Raw genomic sequence first — 17,255 nt, 5'->3', positions numbered from 1 at the left:
GCGTTGCCGAGCCCAGTCCGAGAGTTCCCGAGCGTAGACCGAGCGTTGCCGAGCCCAGTCCGAGAGTTCCCGAGCAAATCCGAGCATTGCCGAGCGCGTCCGAGCGCTGCCGATCTCCGCCGAGCGGCTGAGGGGAGCTGGGCCCTGAGCGGCGTCGGGCGACGAGCGGGGCCTGTGCGGGAGGTGAGTGGCCCCGCGGCGGGAGCGGCGGAGTGTTTGCCGCCCTGTGTCCCTGAGCCCTCGTAGACCTTTCCGTGTCCCTGTTTGCGGTCGGGGCCGGCCCCGAACCCCGAGGTTCGGGGAGGACAGAACTGTCCCTCCTGACGCTCGCGGTGTGTCCGGACTACCCTTGGCTGTGTGGGCTCAGGGGATGGGGTGTATGTGTGTGTAAGGCCAAGGCTGTGCGTGTTTCCCTCCCACACCTCCTGCGTGTATGCCTGTGTCTGTGTCCCTGTTCCCCCTCTGTTACAGCGCCCAACCCGTGTCGCTGCAACATGTCAGGGAGGATGGCTTTAAACTGGAAGAGTGTGGTCTTAGATTGGATATTAGGAAGAAATTCTTTACTGTGAGGGTGGTGAGGCAGTGGGACAGGTTGCCCAGAGAAGCTGTGGATGCCCCATCCTTGAAGTGTTGCAGGCCAGGTTGGATGGGGCTTGAAGCATCCTGGGCTAGTGGAAGATGTCCTATCCACTGCAGGGAGTTGGAATGAGATAGTACTTTGAGTTCCCTTCCAACCGATAGCATGTGACTCTGTGATTCCACTGTTGTATTTTTTTTAGCAGGTGTGCACCAGGGCTGTCCAAGCCATGATCGAGGTGTTGGCCAAGCTGGGCCGTGGGCCCGTGTTCCTGGCAGGAGAGGTCCTGGAGTGTGTGATCACTTTCACCAACCCATTATCGGCCTCGTCGACCTCCGCCAGCAGGTACAGGGCCTGTGCCAGTCTGTGCACAGAGCCTCCAAATGTTGGAGCTGCCTAGGTCTCTGTAGAGGGAGCAGCCCTACCTCTTTCCCTCTGAAGCAGCACTCGTGGCTGGATTGTGGGGCAATGGCGCCAGCTCAGCCCCCTGTGACTTCCCGGCCCAAGGCTTTCCTGTGAGTTTAGAGGCCTTGCCGTTTCAGGGACAAAACTGAGGTAATTATTTTGGTTTTCTGCCCCCAAGAAGGAGACAAGGAAAGAAGTATGCAGTTAAAGATTCTCTGTCCCTCAGGTGAGCTCTCAGTGACAGGGTTACTGGCAGAAAATGAAGCCAAACTGGTTGTCAAAGCAGGATATCTGGTTACACCAGGATGATGGTCCCTCAGGGCAACATCCAGGCAGCATCATATTTGCTGTTTGTGGAAGGAGCCCTCTCTGCCCATCAGTGTTGGATGGGTCAGTGTGATCCCTGCTTGCAGGGATGGCAGGCAAAAGGGTGAGCACTGTTGAGGGTCAGAGAGAGGCAGCTTCTCTGGCAGCATTTTCTGTGGCCCAGCCTTTTAGCACTGCATCTCCCCTTATCATCTCTGTCCCCAAAATCTATGTTGACGAAATGTGAAAAGATGGGACCTTCCCATGCTGGCTCACGGGGGGTGACTCTGTGTCATAAGTAATCACCCAAAGCCTCTGTGTCCGCTGAGTGTGTGGCCTTATCTGATTCTTCAGTGGGCGGAGGGTGCTTTCTCATCTTGAGACCTTGCTGGGAAGTGTCTGTTTCCAAGCCTGTCATGTTCAGCAGTTTTTCTTCACCAGGATGAGATTTAAATGTGATTGTTTCAGTGGGCCTACTCTTAATGCTTGCAGTCTCAGCAGCAAAGAAGTCGCTTGTATTACAACTGTAGGGCTTCTGTGTTTATTGCCTTCCTTAACTTTTCATCTTTTCTTCCTGCTTCCTCTTGTCTGCTGAATTGAGCTTTCAAATTCAGCTGTGGCATAAGCATCCAGCTTCATGGAGTTGAATCCTGTACAATGACAGAGTTGTTTTTCCTGGTTCTGAAACGTGGGACTGCAAGGGTACAAGGTGGAATGGTTTTGGAGGTTTGCAGTGCCTTTAATGAGAGCTTCCTTTGGGAACTTCAAGTATGTTGTGGTCCATCGAAGACTGCATCCTGGAAGAAGTTTTTAAAATAAAACAAACAAATGAATAAAGAGGTGATCAGTCTGATGAGGCCTGGATAAGTCATATGAGTGGCAACAGCAAATAGATTGGTGGTTTGGAAATTGAAGCTGTGGGTTGCATAAAGACAAACCACTGTGACTGTACAACAGGTAGATGGACCTGTCAGAGACTGGAAGGTTTTGGGGCTGAGGGTGAAGGTGGAGGGATGGAGGGGCACACATTTGAAGTGCAGAGGCAGAACTGAAGGAGTGGAAGGAAGTAAACTGATTGTGGAGTATGAGGTGTACAAGAAACAAAGCTCTTCTTCCCAGAGACTGCATGGAGCATGGCCTGTGTGGGCTACAGGAGCAATGGGGAAGGTGAACCAGCAAGGAAGTGACCTCAGCACTGGTGTATGCAAATTCTGGTTGGACATCTGGTTAGAAAAAAATAAATCAATCCAGTGGCATATTGTTGGGCAATCCTGAAAAAGAAAGAAAAAAATATCCAAAATACAGTGTTTGAAGGTACTGTAATCATGCTAAGCTTGTATAAAATTAGTAATGTTGCCTCAAGCAAAGGCAGTTCTCTGTTTCCATACACCTTACAACAACAGAAAAAAAATAAGGCAGCCCTGATGGAAGAGCCATGTTGGCGCTTTCGAAAATGAGAAATTACAACTGAGGGTTAGAGGCAGCTGGGTAGAGTAACTGAGATGTGTTGGGTAAAGGCAGACAGCACATACAAAAGATCAAATAGTTCATCCTTAGTCAGCTGACACACCTTTTCCCCTAATTCATCTAGACCTTTAACTGCTTTGATGTGTCACACGATGAGAGACACCCATGTGCCACAAAAAATCCCTCTGCCACCTAAAGCGCTGGTGTCAGTGTTTACTAATCAGATCATGATGTTAGAAAACACCAGAGGAACGATACAGTAGCTAAACTGTAGAAACAAAACCTACTGAAATAAAACTAGAGGAATTTGGAAAATGAAAGGTATCAGTAATGCCATGGGAAATGCCCTGTGCAATGGCTGAGGTTGTAGCAGAGTCCAAAACATGAGACTGTTTTTCATGCTGGATGCATGGCCCAACATTCATTCCTGTGGCTGTTCAGAGAGGGGATAAAATGACACCTTTGCCTCCTCCATAGCCGTCAGCAAACCCCTTGCATCCCTCCTGACGCAAGGAGGGATATTATGAAAGACCTTCTCTTGTCTGACACAACCAGCAGCTGATGTTCTTGATGGGGATGGTTCTGTGGGGAGGGAAAGAGCACATCTGTGCCCTTCCTGCCCCGAGGAGTGTTGAACTTGAGGCAACTGGGACCTGTGGGCAGGGGGAGGTGAACCCAGGTTGCCCGTATTTGTTGGTTTTGAATTTGCCCACTTCCCTAATGATTGTTGTTAACTGGAGTGCTGCACTGTGTGTCACCTCTGGCTTGGGATTTAGCTCATCATGGTTAAAAGTCCTGTGCCTGGCCAGGCCCATGGACAGCAGCTCGAGGTGTCCTCTCAAAAGTGCAGTGAGCGGCCAGTGCCAAACTGTGGGTAATGAGAAAGCTGAATGAATGAGTAAGGCTTTGGACCAGATCTTGGAACACTTGGCCTCAACATGTTTTCTGTAAGATCCCTGTGAGGCTATCTTGTCTCTTGTCCCCATGGAAGGGGACAGTGGCTGCTAACCTGTGCTGCTTGCTGTCTTCTGCCACTTGTGCACAGCAGGCTCTTGGGTCCTTATGCCGTGTTAGTTGCTGTGCTCATGGTGTTGTGGCTCAGAATGGTGACAGAGCCAGGTCTTGTGAACAACTGCTGTGAGTAGCTGGAGTGCAATTGGCTTTGGGTCAGCACCAGAGATTCAGCTTGCTCCCAAGGCACATTTGCGGGGTGGCTGTGAGACTGGCTTCAGGGACAGTGAAGCAAGGCCTTCTTTCTTCCAGACAAGCAGTCTTGCATGAAGCTGAGCAGAAATAGCTGCTTGCCTCTAAGTTCCTGCTTGCTGTAAACCAGGTTTAAAGTGTAGACACAAGTGTTGCTCTTTGCTTTCAGTGAAATGCTGGCATGGGCCAGTGCCCAGATCCACTGCCAGTTTCACGCCAGTGAGAACCGGGTGGTGCTCCCTCCCTCGGATGGCAGCAAGCACGATGTGCAGGCAGAGAACGAGACTGTGTTCATCCCCAACAGAGGTGAGTGCTACTCCTGCCACCCCGGGTAAGGACAGAGACAGCACAGTGAGCAGGAGTCAAGCAGACCCTAATATGTGTCTTGAGGGCAGCATGCAGAAAAGCGAGTGGGAAGTCCTTGTTGCTTTCCTTTTGTCATTCCCCTGGTGATGGCTGTTGTGGGACCTCATTAATACTGAGATCAAAGTGGCACTATCTTGGAGTGAAACATGGCGGTTGTCTGTCCAGCTGTTCTGGTAATGTCTCATGATATGACAGGGCATGGTGCTCTTCTCCCTGTTGCTCCTCACGAGGAAAAAGCCTGACTGACCAGGACACAGCCCGAGTCTGGGCAGCATTCATGTATTTCTTCTCTTCCAGGAGAGCGGGGTCAGTGTATCCTGTCCACTCCACCAAAGATTCTCTTCTGTGACTTGCGACTGGATCCTGGGGAGTCAAAGTCCTGTGAGTCTTATTTTCTCTTCCCCTGCTTGCAGAGCTCACCTCTGAGGAGCTCTGCTTTCAAAACTGGCTTTGCAATCCCAAGTACTGCAGGTGTGAGACCCTGGTGCTTGTGGAAACCAAGATGCTTTGATGAGAGTGTGAGTGCTCAGGAACTGCTGCATCATGCAGGTCTGGTCTCCACTGCATTATGGCTTCATACTGCAGTGTGTCCATCAGTCTTGCCCCTGGCCTGCAGCCCTTGCTGTAGGTCCATTGTGTAGCTGCAAGGCATAAAACATTTGAAATTCCTGGTTGCAGTTGAAGAAACAGTTACATGCACATCTGCATTTTCTTGCCTTTATACCTTCAGCCACACTGGAGTATTCTTGGAATTTAGGCTGGTGTCTTGCAAAGGTTTGTGCCTTCTCTTCAGGTTGTGGCTGTCCTGGAGATCGCAGTCTTCTGCATGTTCTAGTTTTCCTACTGTAAAAGGGAACATTCCTAATCTTCTCTGCTCAAAGCTCTCTGTGTCTTAAGTAGACAGCTGTGAAAATAAAGAGTATGTGCTGTTGTCTGTCAGTTGATGGCTGTGTGACCCAGCCTTTCAGGCTGTATTGGATCTCCTTTGTGTTCAGTGGCCTGTGATGTAGCAGCAGTGGTGTTAGGCCTTGCAGGCTGTGTGTGGAGACCTGCATTGGCTTGTCCCAGGGATCTGCTGGGAGCAGTTGTGGAAGGAGGCCTCTCTAGTTGCAGAGCACAGGGAGTGTAGAGGCAGTGCCTGTGGTTAAGGGGGCTCTGCTGGAACACTGAGCTCTGTGAAGGTGAGAGTGGAGCTGCAGGTGAGACTGAGAAGCCAAGGGGTTCTGACGTGCTGTTTTTGAAGCTGGTATCTCCTGCCTTCCTTGCCTTGGAGAGGCCTGACTGGAGGGAAAGGTGGACAGGGTGAAACCAAGGTGACTTGGCTAGCTGGTTACTGGGGTGGGGCAGTGCCACGTGGGCCTGTGCCCTAAGCTGCAGAGCCTGTCATCTGAGGACATTTGGTTTTTCACTATTATACAGCATCTTGTTAGGGAAAGGAGCTGGCCATGCTGGCAGGGAGGAGGAGGAGGAGGAGTAGTCAGAAATCTGAGCTGGCCTGAGACTCACCTGGATTCTCCTGTGCTCCTCCATGCTTGCAGGTGAGAGGCTGGAGCATCCATTTGTTGGGAGCAGGGGGAGGTTCCATTTCCTGGAACATCTCAGGTAGGCAGGCCAGTCTGTGTGATAGCAAATCAGTGATAACAGCCCAAGCTCCAGGTGTCTGGGATGGATTGACAGGATTTCCTTTTGTGCTGGCTTTGCAGACAAAAGCTGTTTAGCCCCCAGCTGAGCTAGGGATTGTCTGTCCTTTCCACTAATGCTGTGATGTGTGTCCTCTGCCTCTGGGTGACACTGTCACAAGCAGCCTACATCTCCCTTGTGCTTGGATGTAGCTCCTCGGGAAGGACATGAACTCTTCTACGCTTTCAGTTTCGTTGTCTGTATGTTTCATGATGCACCTGTCTGTTTCATGCTTCACTTGTGATGTCACTGTGTGTGGCACTGGCTTTTTAGCACTGAAATCCCCGTATTGTAGCTGTGGTCTCGTTCTCTGCCAGGCTGCTCACACCGATCCCATCTGCCTGTTGTGCTGCTGATCTCACACGAGACTGCAACTGGCATGCTTGCAGATTGTTCCTGGGGGCTCCTGCCAGCTCTGTGGAGGGAGAGTTAAGGCTGTGTGGGTGTGTATCTTAATTCTTCATTTCCTGTTTTTCAGAAGTTTTGAGTTTTGCTACGCAGTTTGGAAATGGAAAAAAAAAAAACAAGAGAAAACCCAAGAAATCTTAATTCTGCTTCAGCAATGTACTATGTTATTAGACTGCAACCAGAGCTGGCACATACAGCAGAGGTTGTGTCATGGTGTCTCTTGATAAAAGGCCTTGTTTTCAGTTGCTGACCAACTTATTCCCCAATATCTCAGTCTTGTTATGGTGCCTATATACTGAAGCTGATCCATCTCCCAGCCCTTTCACACACTGCCCAGGGTGAGCTCTTTAAATTTGTCACCATGGCTTCATCTTCTCAAGTCCTCAAGTAATTTCTGTGGCTGTTTTTGCCCGCTCTCTGGTTCTGTAATACCTTTAAATATTTGGTAGATCACAGAGAGGGGAGGATAGGGAAGCAGCCTGGACATGGACCAGCAGTCCAGCCAGAGGGCACAGTGGGTGGGTAAGGAAGGCATCCATAACACCAGGAATGTGCTTCCTTCTGGGATATGCCTGGAAGTTGGGACTTTCTGAGTCTTGGCATTCCTCGGCCAGGTAGCAAACTGCCCATCCTTCTCTGGCAGTGGTGGTCTCTGCTCAGATTATCCTCGGTGGGCAAGAAGGTCTTTGTGAGTGCTCTTGTTAAGTCTGGTAGACCAGTTTGCTTCCTTCCCTGGAAATACCTGATTTTCTTCCCTGTCAGGACAGTTCTGTGCTTCATCTGCACCCTGGTCCAGCAAGACAGGCTTGTGCTTTAAGGTGTGACATCCTGTGGACACTAGGCACTAGCACAGGGTTTTTTCTTCCTTCTAGTCTTGTTATTTTAAATCTAGAAGTTATATTTAAAATGTAACCCTCACTTTTAATCTAAGCCCCAGTATTCAGGATGTGCCAGACATGGTGAAGGATCTGTGGTTTCAGAGCAGGATGCTGCCCTTCCTCTGGCAGGGTGTACCCATGTTATGGTGAGCAGGCCAGAGAGGTGGAGACTTTCCACAGTTCACCGTTTGTGCCTTTTTTGTTAATAGAGCCTGTGGTTTGGGAAAGCTGCAGAAGTCTTCGCACTACGTCAAGAGGCGTTGGGGTCTGTATGCTGGCCAAGGGACTCTGAGAGAGTTGAGTGTGGTGTAAGCTGGGCCCTGGCATCTCTGAGGCCTCAAAGTTAGAGGCTTTGTGGTCTCAGTCATCAGTCTGTCAAGAGTGACACGCCACAGGTTTTTGTGAAGGTCTCAGAATTGTTTCTTGATCATTTAGACCTGGTGTTTCAGGGAAAAATACAGGAAGAAACTAACTTTCATTGCTGAGTTTGGGGTTTGCATAAAGCAAATACTAGAAGAAGCATGAGGTATTGATCAAACCCGCTTGGGGCAGAGCCAAGAGCAGACTGCAACGTATGACTGTGCCATGAGAGCAGTGGACAAAGGAGGGCACAGAGGCAAATTCAGGTTAAACTTGTGATGAGTGATTTAGCTATCATGTCTTTGTGTTCCTGGATTTGACATCTTGTTTGTGTGTGTGGTTGTATGTGCTGGAAGCAATGTCTGGATGAGGGTGCATGTGATGAGGAGCAGTGCTCCTGGTGCAGGGGAGCTGGGGATGTGCTTGGCCTGCTGTGTAGCAGAAAGCACCAGGTGCTGTCCCTGACTCAGCACCACTGCTGGTCCTAACAGTGTGAGGAGCTCCAGGAGTTTCCTTTTGGCCTTGTAAAGGAACTTTTCTGCACCCTTTTCAGATTCATACTGTGAGACACTGCCAGTGGATGGCCCTCCCTCTTTCCGGGGTCAGTCCGTGAAGTATGTGTACAAGCTGACCATTGGCTGCCAGAGGGTCAATTCCCCCATCAAGCTCCTGCGTGTGCCCTTCCGTGTCCTCGTGCTGCATGGTAAAGCCACACACTGCCCTCCCTGCACACATGGGCCAAGACACACCCTGCCCTGCTGACACTCTCTCCTTTTCCCCAGGGCTCAAGGATTACCAGTTCCCACAGGATGAGGCCGTTGCACCCTCAAACCCCTTCCTTGAGGAGGAGGAGGGCTTGAAGAAAGATTCTCGCCTGGCAGACCTGGCGACAGAACTGCTCATGGTGGCAACCTCCCGACGCAGCCTGCGTAGGTCATATTCCCTGCTCGAACTTGTCATCCTTCCTAACCTGAGCATGGAGCACAACTCAGGGCCAGCTGCAAAAATCTCTCGCTGACAAAGTGAAGCTCCAAGTGGGGCTGTGGAGCAGCTCCATCAGGGCCTGCTTGGGTTAGGGCCTTCCAGCCAGTCTCAAGGTCTTCCTGATTCAGCCAGAGAGACCCTCTGCCCAGCATATCACAGCCAGTGTGTGGTTTGTTCTTGCTCAGTGCAGGCAAAGTATTCCCAAAGGGAATACCACCGCCCAGGACTGCCCTTAACACCCAAGCAGCAGGCACAGGGTCATGTCATTCACTCAGAGCACTGCATGGAGCAGAGCCCTGTCCTTCCACAACTCTTAGCTGTCTGTTCTTGGTCCCCAGACCTGTATAACATCAGCAACACTCGTGGGAAGGTGGGAACGTTCTGCATCTTTAAGACTGTGTATAAGATTGGAGAGGATGTCATTGGGACCTTCAGCTTCTCAGAAGGAGACATCCCATGTCTGCAGGTCATTGCTGGGTCTTGGGTGACTGGAAAGAGACAGAGGTTTAGGGTGGGGGAGAGGGAGAAGGGTTTGGGGTGGTGCTGGGCTGCTGTGGGGTTTATACTGGGTTTCTAGTGAGACTCAGCTGTGGTGTCCTTGGAGTGTGTGGTGGGAAATGATCCAGTCCTGAGCTTGTTTGGGAAATAGAGGCCTTGGGCTTTGGGCAAGGGCTGTGTGAGATTGTGAGAACAAGCACCATGCTGACTGTCCTGCAGTTCTCGGTGAGCCTGCAGACAGAGGAGAGCATCCAGGAGGAGTTCCAGCGCCGGCGGGGGCAGCCTGTCTCCTTCACCACACACGCCCGCCATCAGGAGTCCTGCCTGCACACGGCCCAGAGCAGCTTCAGCCTGCCCATCCCGCTCAGCTCGACCCCAGGATTCACCACCAACATCGGTATGTAACCTCCAGGGAAGGAACCCTACTTGTCTCTCCAGGAGGACTATGATGTCCCCAGCCCTGCCCTTGCTCAGCAGGACTGTGGGAAGGCACTGGTCTGTGTGAGTGGGATCATTCACATGTCCCCTTGCCAGGACCACCAGCACTGAGAGAGCTGCTGTCCCTGTCCATTATCGTGTTGTCTGCTGACGCCCCTCTTGCCCACAGTGTCCCTGAAGTGGAGGCTGCACTTCGAGTTTGTGACCTCTGGGGAGTCGGTGGGAACCTGCTTGGTTCGTGGGAGCCAGTCAGAGGCTGTCACCTGGACTGGGGTAGAGCAGATGGAAGTGGACACTTTCAGCTGGGACTTACCCATCAAAGTTCTTCCCACCAATCCCATCCTGGCTTCCTACGTTTCGCAGTTCTCCAGCACTAACTCCATCACCATCTGAAGTAGGGAGAGCTGGTGGGCCTGCAGTGCTGCAAGTGTGTGCCACCGGTGGGAATGGCAGGCAGGACTGTCACCAGCATGCTGTGGGGTGTGCATCCCAGTGTCCCCTTGCCCAGGTGGACATCAGGCCAGTCTGTTGCGTCCATGGGTGGAGGACCACTGTGCTTCATGCAGTGTCCTGTGCTGCAGACCTTGGCTGAGAGCTGGACCCTTCCTGCCTGAGTGAAGGTGCAAGTCCCAGCACTCACCAAAAAGAAATCTGCCTCCCAGGGAACTGCTGATGTGCCTTTACCGTATGTAGGGCTTCCAAGAGGTTGAGGCCCAGCCCTGAGAAGGAAGAGGGAAAGTCTTGCAGTGAGGCTTGGGTGAAAGCCATGTCCCTACAGAGAGACCCTACAAGGAGAGGTCTGGCATCCAGGTGAGGCACACTGCCCACCTGGCTGGCTGGGAGCCTGTTCTCCTGCCCTGGCACATGTCCTGCCTCTCGAGAGGTGTCCCACACGCACAGGTCAGTGCCATCCTCACCTGGATGAGGCAGGTCCTAGCAGGCCAGCCCTGTGCTGCTGACAAGTGCTGCTGACCTGCGTACAGCCCCACGCTGTGGCTGCACAATAGTGATGATCCAAAACTGAGCAGCACTGAGCCCCTGGGCTGTTGTCTGCCTGCATTCCTGGGCATGAAGGCATCCTGCTGGTCTCGGGATCCTTGGGGAGCTATAGGGAATGAAGGCTGTACATCCAGGAGCTGGGATGGAGATCTCCCTGCTCCCCATTTCTACCAAACCTTCCAGTGAGTTTTCCTCTTTGCATGGAAATCTAATAAACATCTGAATGTGCAAAATTTGGCCTTCCCAAGAGCCTTATTCCTACATTGTTCTCCAGTGGTGGACACATTCCACCTTGTATGGCAGTCACAGGCTGGAGACCTCTTTGTTCAGTATCTTTATTGCAAGAACAGAAACATCTACACAAGGCTCTGCACAACACAGCACGGCACCAGCTGGGGTGAGCTGCCAGGGCAGCTCCTCCACCCTGGCACCTGTGGATTGCTTCTGCTTCCTGAACCCACCCTGCTCCCCTGTATATCTGGGGATGGGGATGTCTCAGGGGATGTCTAGTGGTTCCCCTGCACCACTGCCCACCCCGGGCTGGCTCTGTTGCAGTTTTGCCCAGGGCTGGCCTGCAGTGCCAGGGACCCCAAGAGCTGTAGGAGTAGGGACATTAGTGGTTCCAGAGCTGGGTTGTACCCCTCACAGTCTGGGATTAGCGTGGGGGCTCTAAGGGGCTGGCCAGGGTGTGGGGGTCCTGCACAAGGGGCTTTGATGCTCCCTGGTGAGCTCCCAGCAGCTGCTCTACAGAGGGATAGGGGTCTGACAGGAAGTAGTGGGGAGCTGCTACACGTGAGGCTGGATGTGGGAGTACAGGACTGCCATGAGGCAGGCTCATGTTAGTGTTGTAGCCCTTTAGTAACGAGGTTTTCTGCCCACCCGGGAGGAGATCCCATAGGATTTGCATTCCTGCCGTGTGCGGCTTGTCTCACAGGGAGGAAGCCCTGGTTTGGTTCAGGAAGCCGAAGACAGAAGCAAGGCCGTACCGTGGCAGCGCGAGGGTGCATCTTAGCCCGGTACCATGGTGCGTGGATAGTGGTTTCCCTTGAAGGTGGCGGCGGTGACGTCTCTACGGGATGGGGCAGGTCTGGAGCATGCGGGAGGTGTGTTCTGGAGGAGGGAAGACGCCGCCAAGGGGGCGGGGAGTGCTGCCGAGCCTCTATCTGCTGAGCCCAGCGCCCAGCACCTTGTTGATCAGTGGCTCGGGGGTGCCGGCCGAGCCCCACTCGTGCTCCACGGTCTTCACACAGGGCAGGCTAGGGTTGGCCTTCTGCACCACCGAGATCTGGCAGGTCTGCGAGTCGTAGTGGGCCTCGCACCAGTCGGGGAAGTCGATGGGGTGCTGGGTACTGTGGGAGAGCGCTGTCAGGACCCCCAGGTTCATGCGGAAGGGCTGCTAACAGAGCCAGGTGGCTTCCTTTGCTGTCAGCCCCCCAGACGAGTTTTTTTCCCAGACCTGGCACATCTGAGCATCTCACTGTGCTGAGACACCCTTGCCCACTGCTTTGCCTCCCCAGCTCACCCCACCACCCTCCACACCACCTTGAGGTCTTGTCCACCTCTGTCCTTTGTTCCCCAGGTGCCCCACAGCCCTCTGGAGGCTCTGACATCTGCATTTGCAGCCACTAGACCCCCTGCTTGTGGGTGCAGCAGTGCTGTGGTGGGCAGCACGGCCAGCGACAGCCCACCCAGGTGTCCCTCAGCCCCTCACTCACGTCTCACAGCAGCCCATGCCGATGGGGTGCAGGCAGGTGCAGAGAAGGCAGTTGGTGCTCAGCCATGATTCCCCAAGGGAGTACTGCTTCCCCTCATACTCACAGGGAGCTGCAAAGGAAGCAGTGGTGATGAGGACACATGGGCCAGTGCTGAGGGTTAGTGGGAGCCTCCTTGGCATCGCTGTGTCCTGACGGGGGTTGTTGTCACCTCCCACCCACCTTATGATACAGAAAATACTTGGCAGGTATGGAATGCCCAGGTATCTGCCAAGGGTGATGTATGCATCCTTTCCTGGCCTTGCCCTGTGGCTTTCCCCACTACCCTGTAGGCCTAGAGCAGAAGCCAGTGGCTCTTGCTTTCCTGAAGAAAGCAAGTCCAGCAACCCCTGGGGTCTGAGTATCTCTGCAGCCCTGGGAGGACTCAGCAGAGGGAAGATCCTGTTCCCTTTGCTACTAGTCCTTAATGCTCGGTCCCAGAGGGGCTCCTGCCAGGAGCCTTCATGGCCCAGTGAACTGTTTCTCAGCCAGAGCCCTGGGGAGCTATTGTGTGGTTTATTGACTGCTCCTTCCACTCACCACTGGCCCATGATTCCACTGTTGAGCTCAGCATAGTCCCTTCTGCTCTTCACAGGCTTAGGGCATAGCCCTGATATGCCAGGAAAGCTGAGGCCTCCTCTTCCCATCAGTCTCTTCCCATCTCACTGCCCCGCTTACCTTTAGCCTGGAAGTAGCATTTGGCCTGGGAGCCTGGCAGCTGGAGAAGGAGGGAGAGAAGCAGACAAAGCCTGCCCCAAGCACACCCGATCTTCTGTGCTTGCATGGCCATGGTTGGTGTTGAGCTGGGTTCGTTCGCCTTGCTTCTCTGTTGCCTTTGCTCCTTTCCTTTCCTTTCCTTTCCTTTCCTTTCCTTTCCTTTCCTTTCCTTTCCTTTCCTTTCCTTTCCTTTCCTTTCCTTTCCTTTCCTTTCCTTTCCTTTCCTTTCCTTTCCTTTCCTTTCCTTTCCTTTCCTTTCCTTTCCTTTCCTTTCCTTTCCTTTCCTTTCCTTTCCTTTCCTTTCCTTTCCTTTCCTTTCCTTTCCTTTCCTTTCCTTTCCTTTCCTTTCCTTCTCTCTCTCTCTCACTCTCTGCCTTTTTAATGTTCTTCCCCTGATCCTAAAAGAGATATTTATAAAGTTCAGCTTTACGACCCTGGCCACCAGCTGTGCCCCACTGGAAAAGTTGTAAAACTCATTTCCTGATTTGAAAGGCATGAAAACAAGAGGTAGGATCAAGATTTTTAACAAGCTGTGAAAAGCTGATTCATGCCCTCCAGAAATGTCTCCAGTTGGAAGCCCCTGTGAGTGCAAGGCTCCACAGCAAGGGGAGATCCAAGGGTCCCCAGCGGGGTTGCCCTCAGCAGTGTGGTGAGCACGTAAGCAGCAAGCACAGGAGACCCTGGCTCCTGACCAGGAGAGCTTCAGGCTCCCCTCTGGTCACTCTGAGCCATCACTGATCCTTCACAGCAGACAAGGATTTGGGAACATCCCATCTTGTAAGGGCTGGAGCAGCACAGGCATCCTGTTAACAGCCACTGCAGAATACAATGACACAGTCCTCTTTGGGAATGGAGGTGCTTGCACCCAGCTTGTGGGTACCACAGCACAGCACTTTCACCCCAGCCTGAGCTGCAGCTGTACCAGACTTGTGGTCATGTGTGGGCTGAGGGCAACAGCAGGTTTTTTGGCCAAGAGCAGGCAAAATGGCGACTGCCGTTTGCTGGTGGCAATGGATGTCTGCTTATGCAGAGCAGGGGAGAAAGACCCAGGGCTCATCTGAGCCATGCTCGTGAAAGGAGGCTGGGTCTGGGTACATGTGATACTAGATCTGAGCAGCCCCTTTCAGAGGCTGGAGACCAGCCCCAGCAGAAACAGGGAACAAGAGGGACAAAATCAGGAGGCAAAGGTGCTTTTTGGCAGGAGACTTGAGAGGCAAATGAGGCACTTGGCTGGAATCAAGGAGCCACACCACTCAGGAATATGCCTGTGAACTGCACAGGCCCTTATCCACAGTGGCTGCCCCTGGATAGAAGTGATAAGTCTGTTATCAGCTGGTAAAGTGAGGGAATGGGTGAGACAGAGGAAGTCAGAGCCATGGGAGCCACATGGCCCCAGAAAACTAAAAGCAAAAGGCTGAACTGCCAAGAAATTCACAGCCCTTGTCAGAGGTGCTGCCAGCAGCAGGAAACAGGGCTCTGGGGACAGTCCAGCCAGCAGCTCGGCCAGCGTGGGGCAGTGGCATCAGTGAGGCCGCATCGGTAGTGGTGGCATATGTGGGTCATCTGCTCCTGCATTAAGCTCCCTGCTTTCTGAGAGTTTGGGATAAGTTTACACCTTGACGCGTGAGGCTTAATATCCCTTCCAGAATTTGTATTGGCATCCACTATTATAGCTGGATATTTTTGTTATCCCCAGAAGTGCCCAATCTCTCATTGAATCCTGCTAAATTTTGGCCTGAGCATTTTCCTGTGGCAGTCTAATTAAGCACCGCATGAGAAAAAAAATGCTTCCTTTTATCCCCTCTGGATTCACCACCTTTGGATCTGAAGACACAGTCCCTTCTTTCTGGTGCTCTGGGCCCCCTTGCCATCCCGTTGCATCCCCATCCTAGAACTTGTGTTTTCAATGCTGAAGAAGCAACTCTGGCTTTGCATTCCCTGTTCCCCTTGGAGAATTATCCCAGCCCTGGATGAAGCTGTGCCCCTCAGTGTGGTGGCCGGGTGGCAGTGAGCATGAGATCTGTTGGGAAAGGATAATAATAAACCAGAGAAGTTCTGAGCAGCCATGAATAAACTGCTGACCATGGGGCCCTGAACTGGGATGGTGGAGTGTATCAGTGACAAATGGAACTTGCCCTTTGGTACAGAGTTGTTACTATATAAGGAGGATAAAAGTGTTCGTTGTCAGAGCAGTAAATTAATATTCCTATTGTGTGTTTGGAAAAAGAAGTCTGGCACGCTAGTAACTGCAATGAAATAATCCATCATTGTTTCATCACTGAGAACAGCAAATGTTAAACAGAAGGGATGGGTTTCACTCGGAGGCCCACAGGATTTGGACAGGCTTCCAGAAGAGTGCTGAAAACCTGGGGCAACAGCATCTCTTGGCTGTGTGGAACAGCATTGCCCCTGCTCCATCATGGTCATGGGGAGGCATTCCCAGGATTTCTGTAGCCATTCTGGTTTACCAAAGAGAGGGTTAAGGCTACCAGCTCACTCATGGCCTTTGGGCTTTCCATCAAAGCACTTTGCTGGGAAAACATAGATAAAGAGGAAAGAGTCACTACACACCTTGGCATGTTGCAGAGGGACCTGGGCAGAGGAGCACCCTCCACACTGTGGCTGTGCAATTGCAATAGGCCTGATGGTCCCCCACAGCCTGTTGGTCTTGCTCTTCCCCCTTCTGACACTTTTGTTCCCTCACTTTTACATCCCTGAACAGCCACCTGGCCCCAGCACACACACTCCCGTGGGTGACCCAGAGCATTTTCATCTGGCTAGTGCAGGAGAGGGCCTGTAGCTTGGAAAGCAGCAGCTGGAGTTGGACTTGGTGCTTTAGAGCTTCAGTTTAGGTTCTCAAGGGATGCTGTGGCTGGAGGAGCTGACATCCTCTCCCACTGTGCCAGCCTGTGCATCCTGAAGGAAGTTTTGCCACAGAGATTGAAAGGAGGCAGCCAGTTTTGGTCTCACATCTCAGGGGACAACTGAGACTTGGGGGAGAGCCACAAAAGGTACACAGAGACTGGAAGAAGTGCCCCTCTGGAAGTTCAGTCACTTTGATTTATCAGACAGAGACCAACAGCAGGGACCGGCTGCCTATCCAGTCATGCCAGTGAGGAGCAGTCACCATTCCTGAGCATTCTGGGATCCTGCAGAAAGTCATATCAATGTCTCAGCATTCTCCCAGCAGGACCCAGCTGTCCTGCCGAGCCTGGCTCTCTGATTTTACTGTGCACCCAAGAGCAGCCCACCAAGGGCACAGCACTGCTGGCCTCCTCTCCCAGAAAAGCTGGGTACTTCCTCTGCAGAGCAATGGTCCGAGTGCCCAATACCAAGGATGAGACCCTGTGGATAGGCAGGTACAAGCACGAAAGCCAGTGGGTGGTGGGATGAGGTGACAACAGCCCACTTCAGCCTCACAGAAGGTTTGAAGGATAATAAAAGATGCTGGACAAGTTGCCATCAGCAGGATCCAGGAGGGTTATAAAACCTGAATCTCCTGAGCCTTCAGCTGGGACTGCAGCTGCAGAGCAGGAAGCAAACAGGATCCCGGCTGGCATTGTGAAAGCAAACACCATAAATCCAAGGAAGTGCTGTGATTGCTGTTTTAGGCACTGGGGAGCTTGGCTCCTGCTCCCCAAAGGTATTTTATTTTCTCTCTAAACAGAAAAAAAATCAAAAACCCCACAACCCCAATTTATCACTGAACCAAAGTGCCTCAGTGCTGCCATGGACTCCCCATGGCACCAGGGCAGGAGGAGGTAGATGCCAGCTCCGAGTGATGTCACTCACCTGACCCATTGCTCACAGGCACAGCCTGATCCCACGGGAGAGGTGAGCAGAGGGGTCAGAGAGAGCTGGGCAGTGAGGAGCTGGAAAAGGGCACAGGAGGGGACAAAGGGTTACCCAGGGAATGACAGCCAACTCATGGTATCCTTCATCCTGCAGCTGGTAAGCCAGACAGGATAGCTTATGGAGGCTGGAGTACTGGTGGGGTCAGATCCAGCCCTACCAGCAGTGAGACTGCTGCTTCAAAGAGGGGACAAAGCAGAGGAGACGTGCTGAAAAACTTGATGCCACCTTACTCTGCAGGCTGCCTGCCTAATGGATGGAGCTCAGTGCCAGTGGAGGAGTATGGGCTGGGAGTGCCGACATGACCTGCATCTCCCATGAGTCTCCCTGGCCTCAGCACACACACTGCTCACAGGGGAGAGACAT

At 52.5% G+C, this 17,255-nt stretch overlaps 2 protein-coding genes across 3 annotated transcripts; one reads left to right on the top strand and one right to left on the bottom strand.

Annotated features, from left to right (window-relative positions):
• Positions 1-60: 60 nt before the first annotated feature.
• Positions 61-10,796, top strand: RGP1 (RGP1 homolog, RAB6A GEF complex partner 1). 2 transcript variants are annotated; one of them, XM_071581182.1, is made up of 9 exons: positions 61-183; positions 783-922; positions 4,128-4,264; positions 4,622-4,705; positions 8,204-8,353; positions 8,433-8,579; positions 8,973-9,100; positions 9,352-9,529; positions 9,740-10,796. In XM_071581182.1, the coding sequence occupies exons 2-9, from the start codon at positions 807-809 to the stop codon at positions 9,961-9,963; spliced, it is 1,164 nt and encodes a 387-aa protein (XP_071437283.1). In that variant the 5' UTR covers positions 61-183; positions 783-806; the 3' UTR covers positions 9,964-10,796. The 2 variants fall into 2 exon arrangements, with proteins under 2 accessions (XP_071437283.1, XP_071437284.1); XM_071581183.1 differs by lacking the exon at positions 783-922.
• Positions 10,797-11,728: 932 nt separating this feature from the next.
• Positions 11,729-13,278, bottom strand: MSMP (microseminoprotein, prostate associated). Its single transcript, XM_071581184.1, has 3 exons — positions 12,999-13,278; positions 12,285-12,393; positions 11,729-11,918 (listed from the first exon to the last, which is right to left on the bottom strand). Exons 1-3 carry the CDS (start codon positions 13,108-13,110, stop codon positions 11,729-11,731), a joined length of 411 nt encoding a protein of 136 aa, XP_071437285.1. The 5' UTR covers positions 13,111-13,278.
• Between the last annotated feature and the right edge of the window lie 3,977 nt (positions 13,279-17,255).

This window comes from Pithys albifrons, chromosome Z (assembly GCF_047495875.1).
Source record: "Pithys albifrons albifrons isolate INPA30051 chromosome Z, PitAlb_v1, whole genome shotgun sequence".
In the NCBI taxonomy this organism is placed as follows: Eukaryota; Metazoa; Chordata; class Aves; order Passeriformes; family Thamnophilidae; genus Pithys; species Pithys albifrons.
Note: the sequence above shows the minus strand (reverse complement) of the source record. Positions and strands in the feature narration are given on the sequence as shown.

Bases quoted from the DNA above. Each gene is read 5' to 3' on its own strand.
- RGP1 (XM_071581182.1), top strand. From the start codon at position 807: ATGATCGAGGTGTTGGCCAAGCTGGGCCGTGGGCCCGTGTTCCTGGCA. The intron at 4,265-4,621 runs GTGAGTGCTACT...CTTCTCTTCCAG, and splicing joins TGTGTTCATCCCCAACAGAG to GAGAGCGGGGTCAGTGTATC. The intron at 8,354-8,432 runs GTAAAGCCACAC...CCTTTTCCCCAG, and splicing joins CCGTGTCCTCGTGCTGCATG to GGCTCAAGGATTACCAGTTC.
- MSMP (XM_071581184.1), bottom strand. From the start codon at position 13,110: ATGGCCATGCAAGCACAGAAGATCGGGTGTGCTTGGGGCAGGCTTTGT. The intron at 12,394-12,998 runs GTAAGCGGGGCA...CTTCCTTTGCAG, and splicing joins ATGCTACTTCCAGGCTAAAG to CTCCCTGTGAGTATGAGGGG. The intron at 11,919-12,284 runs GTGAGTGAGGGG...GCTCTCCCACAG, and splicing joins GGCATGGGCTGCTGTGAGAC to TACCCAGCACCCCATCGACT.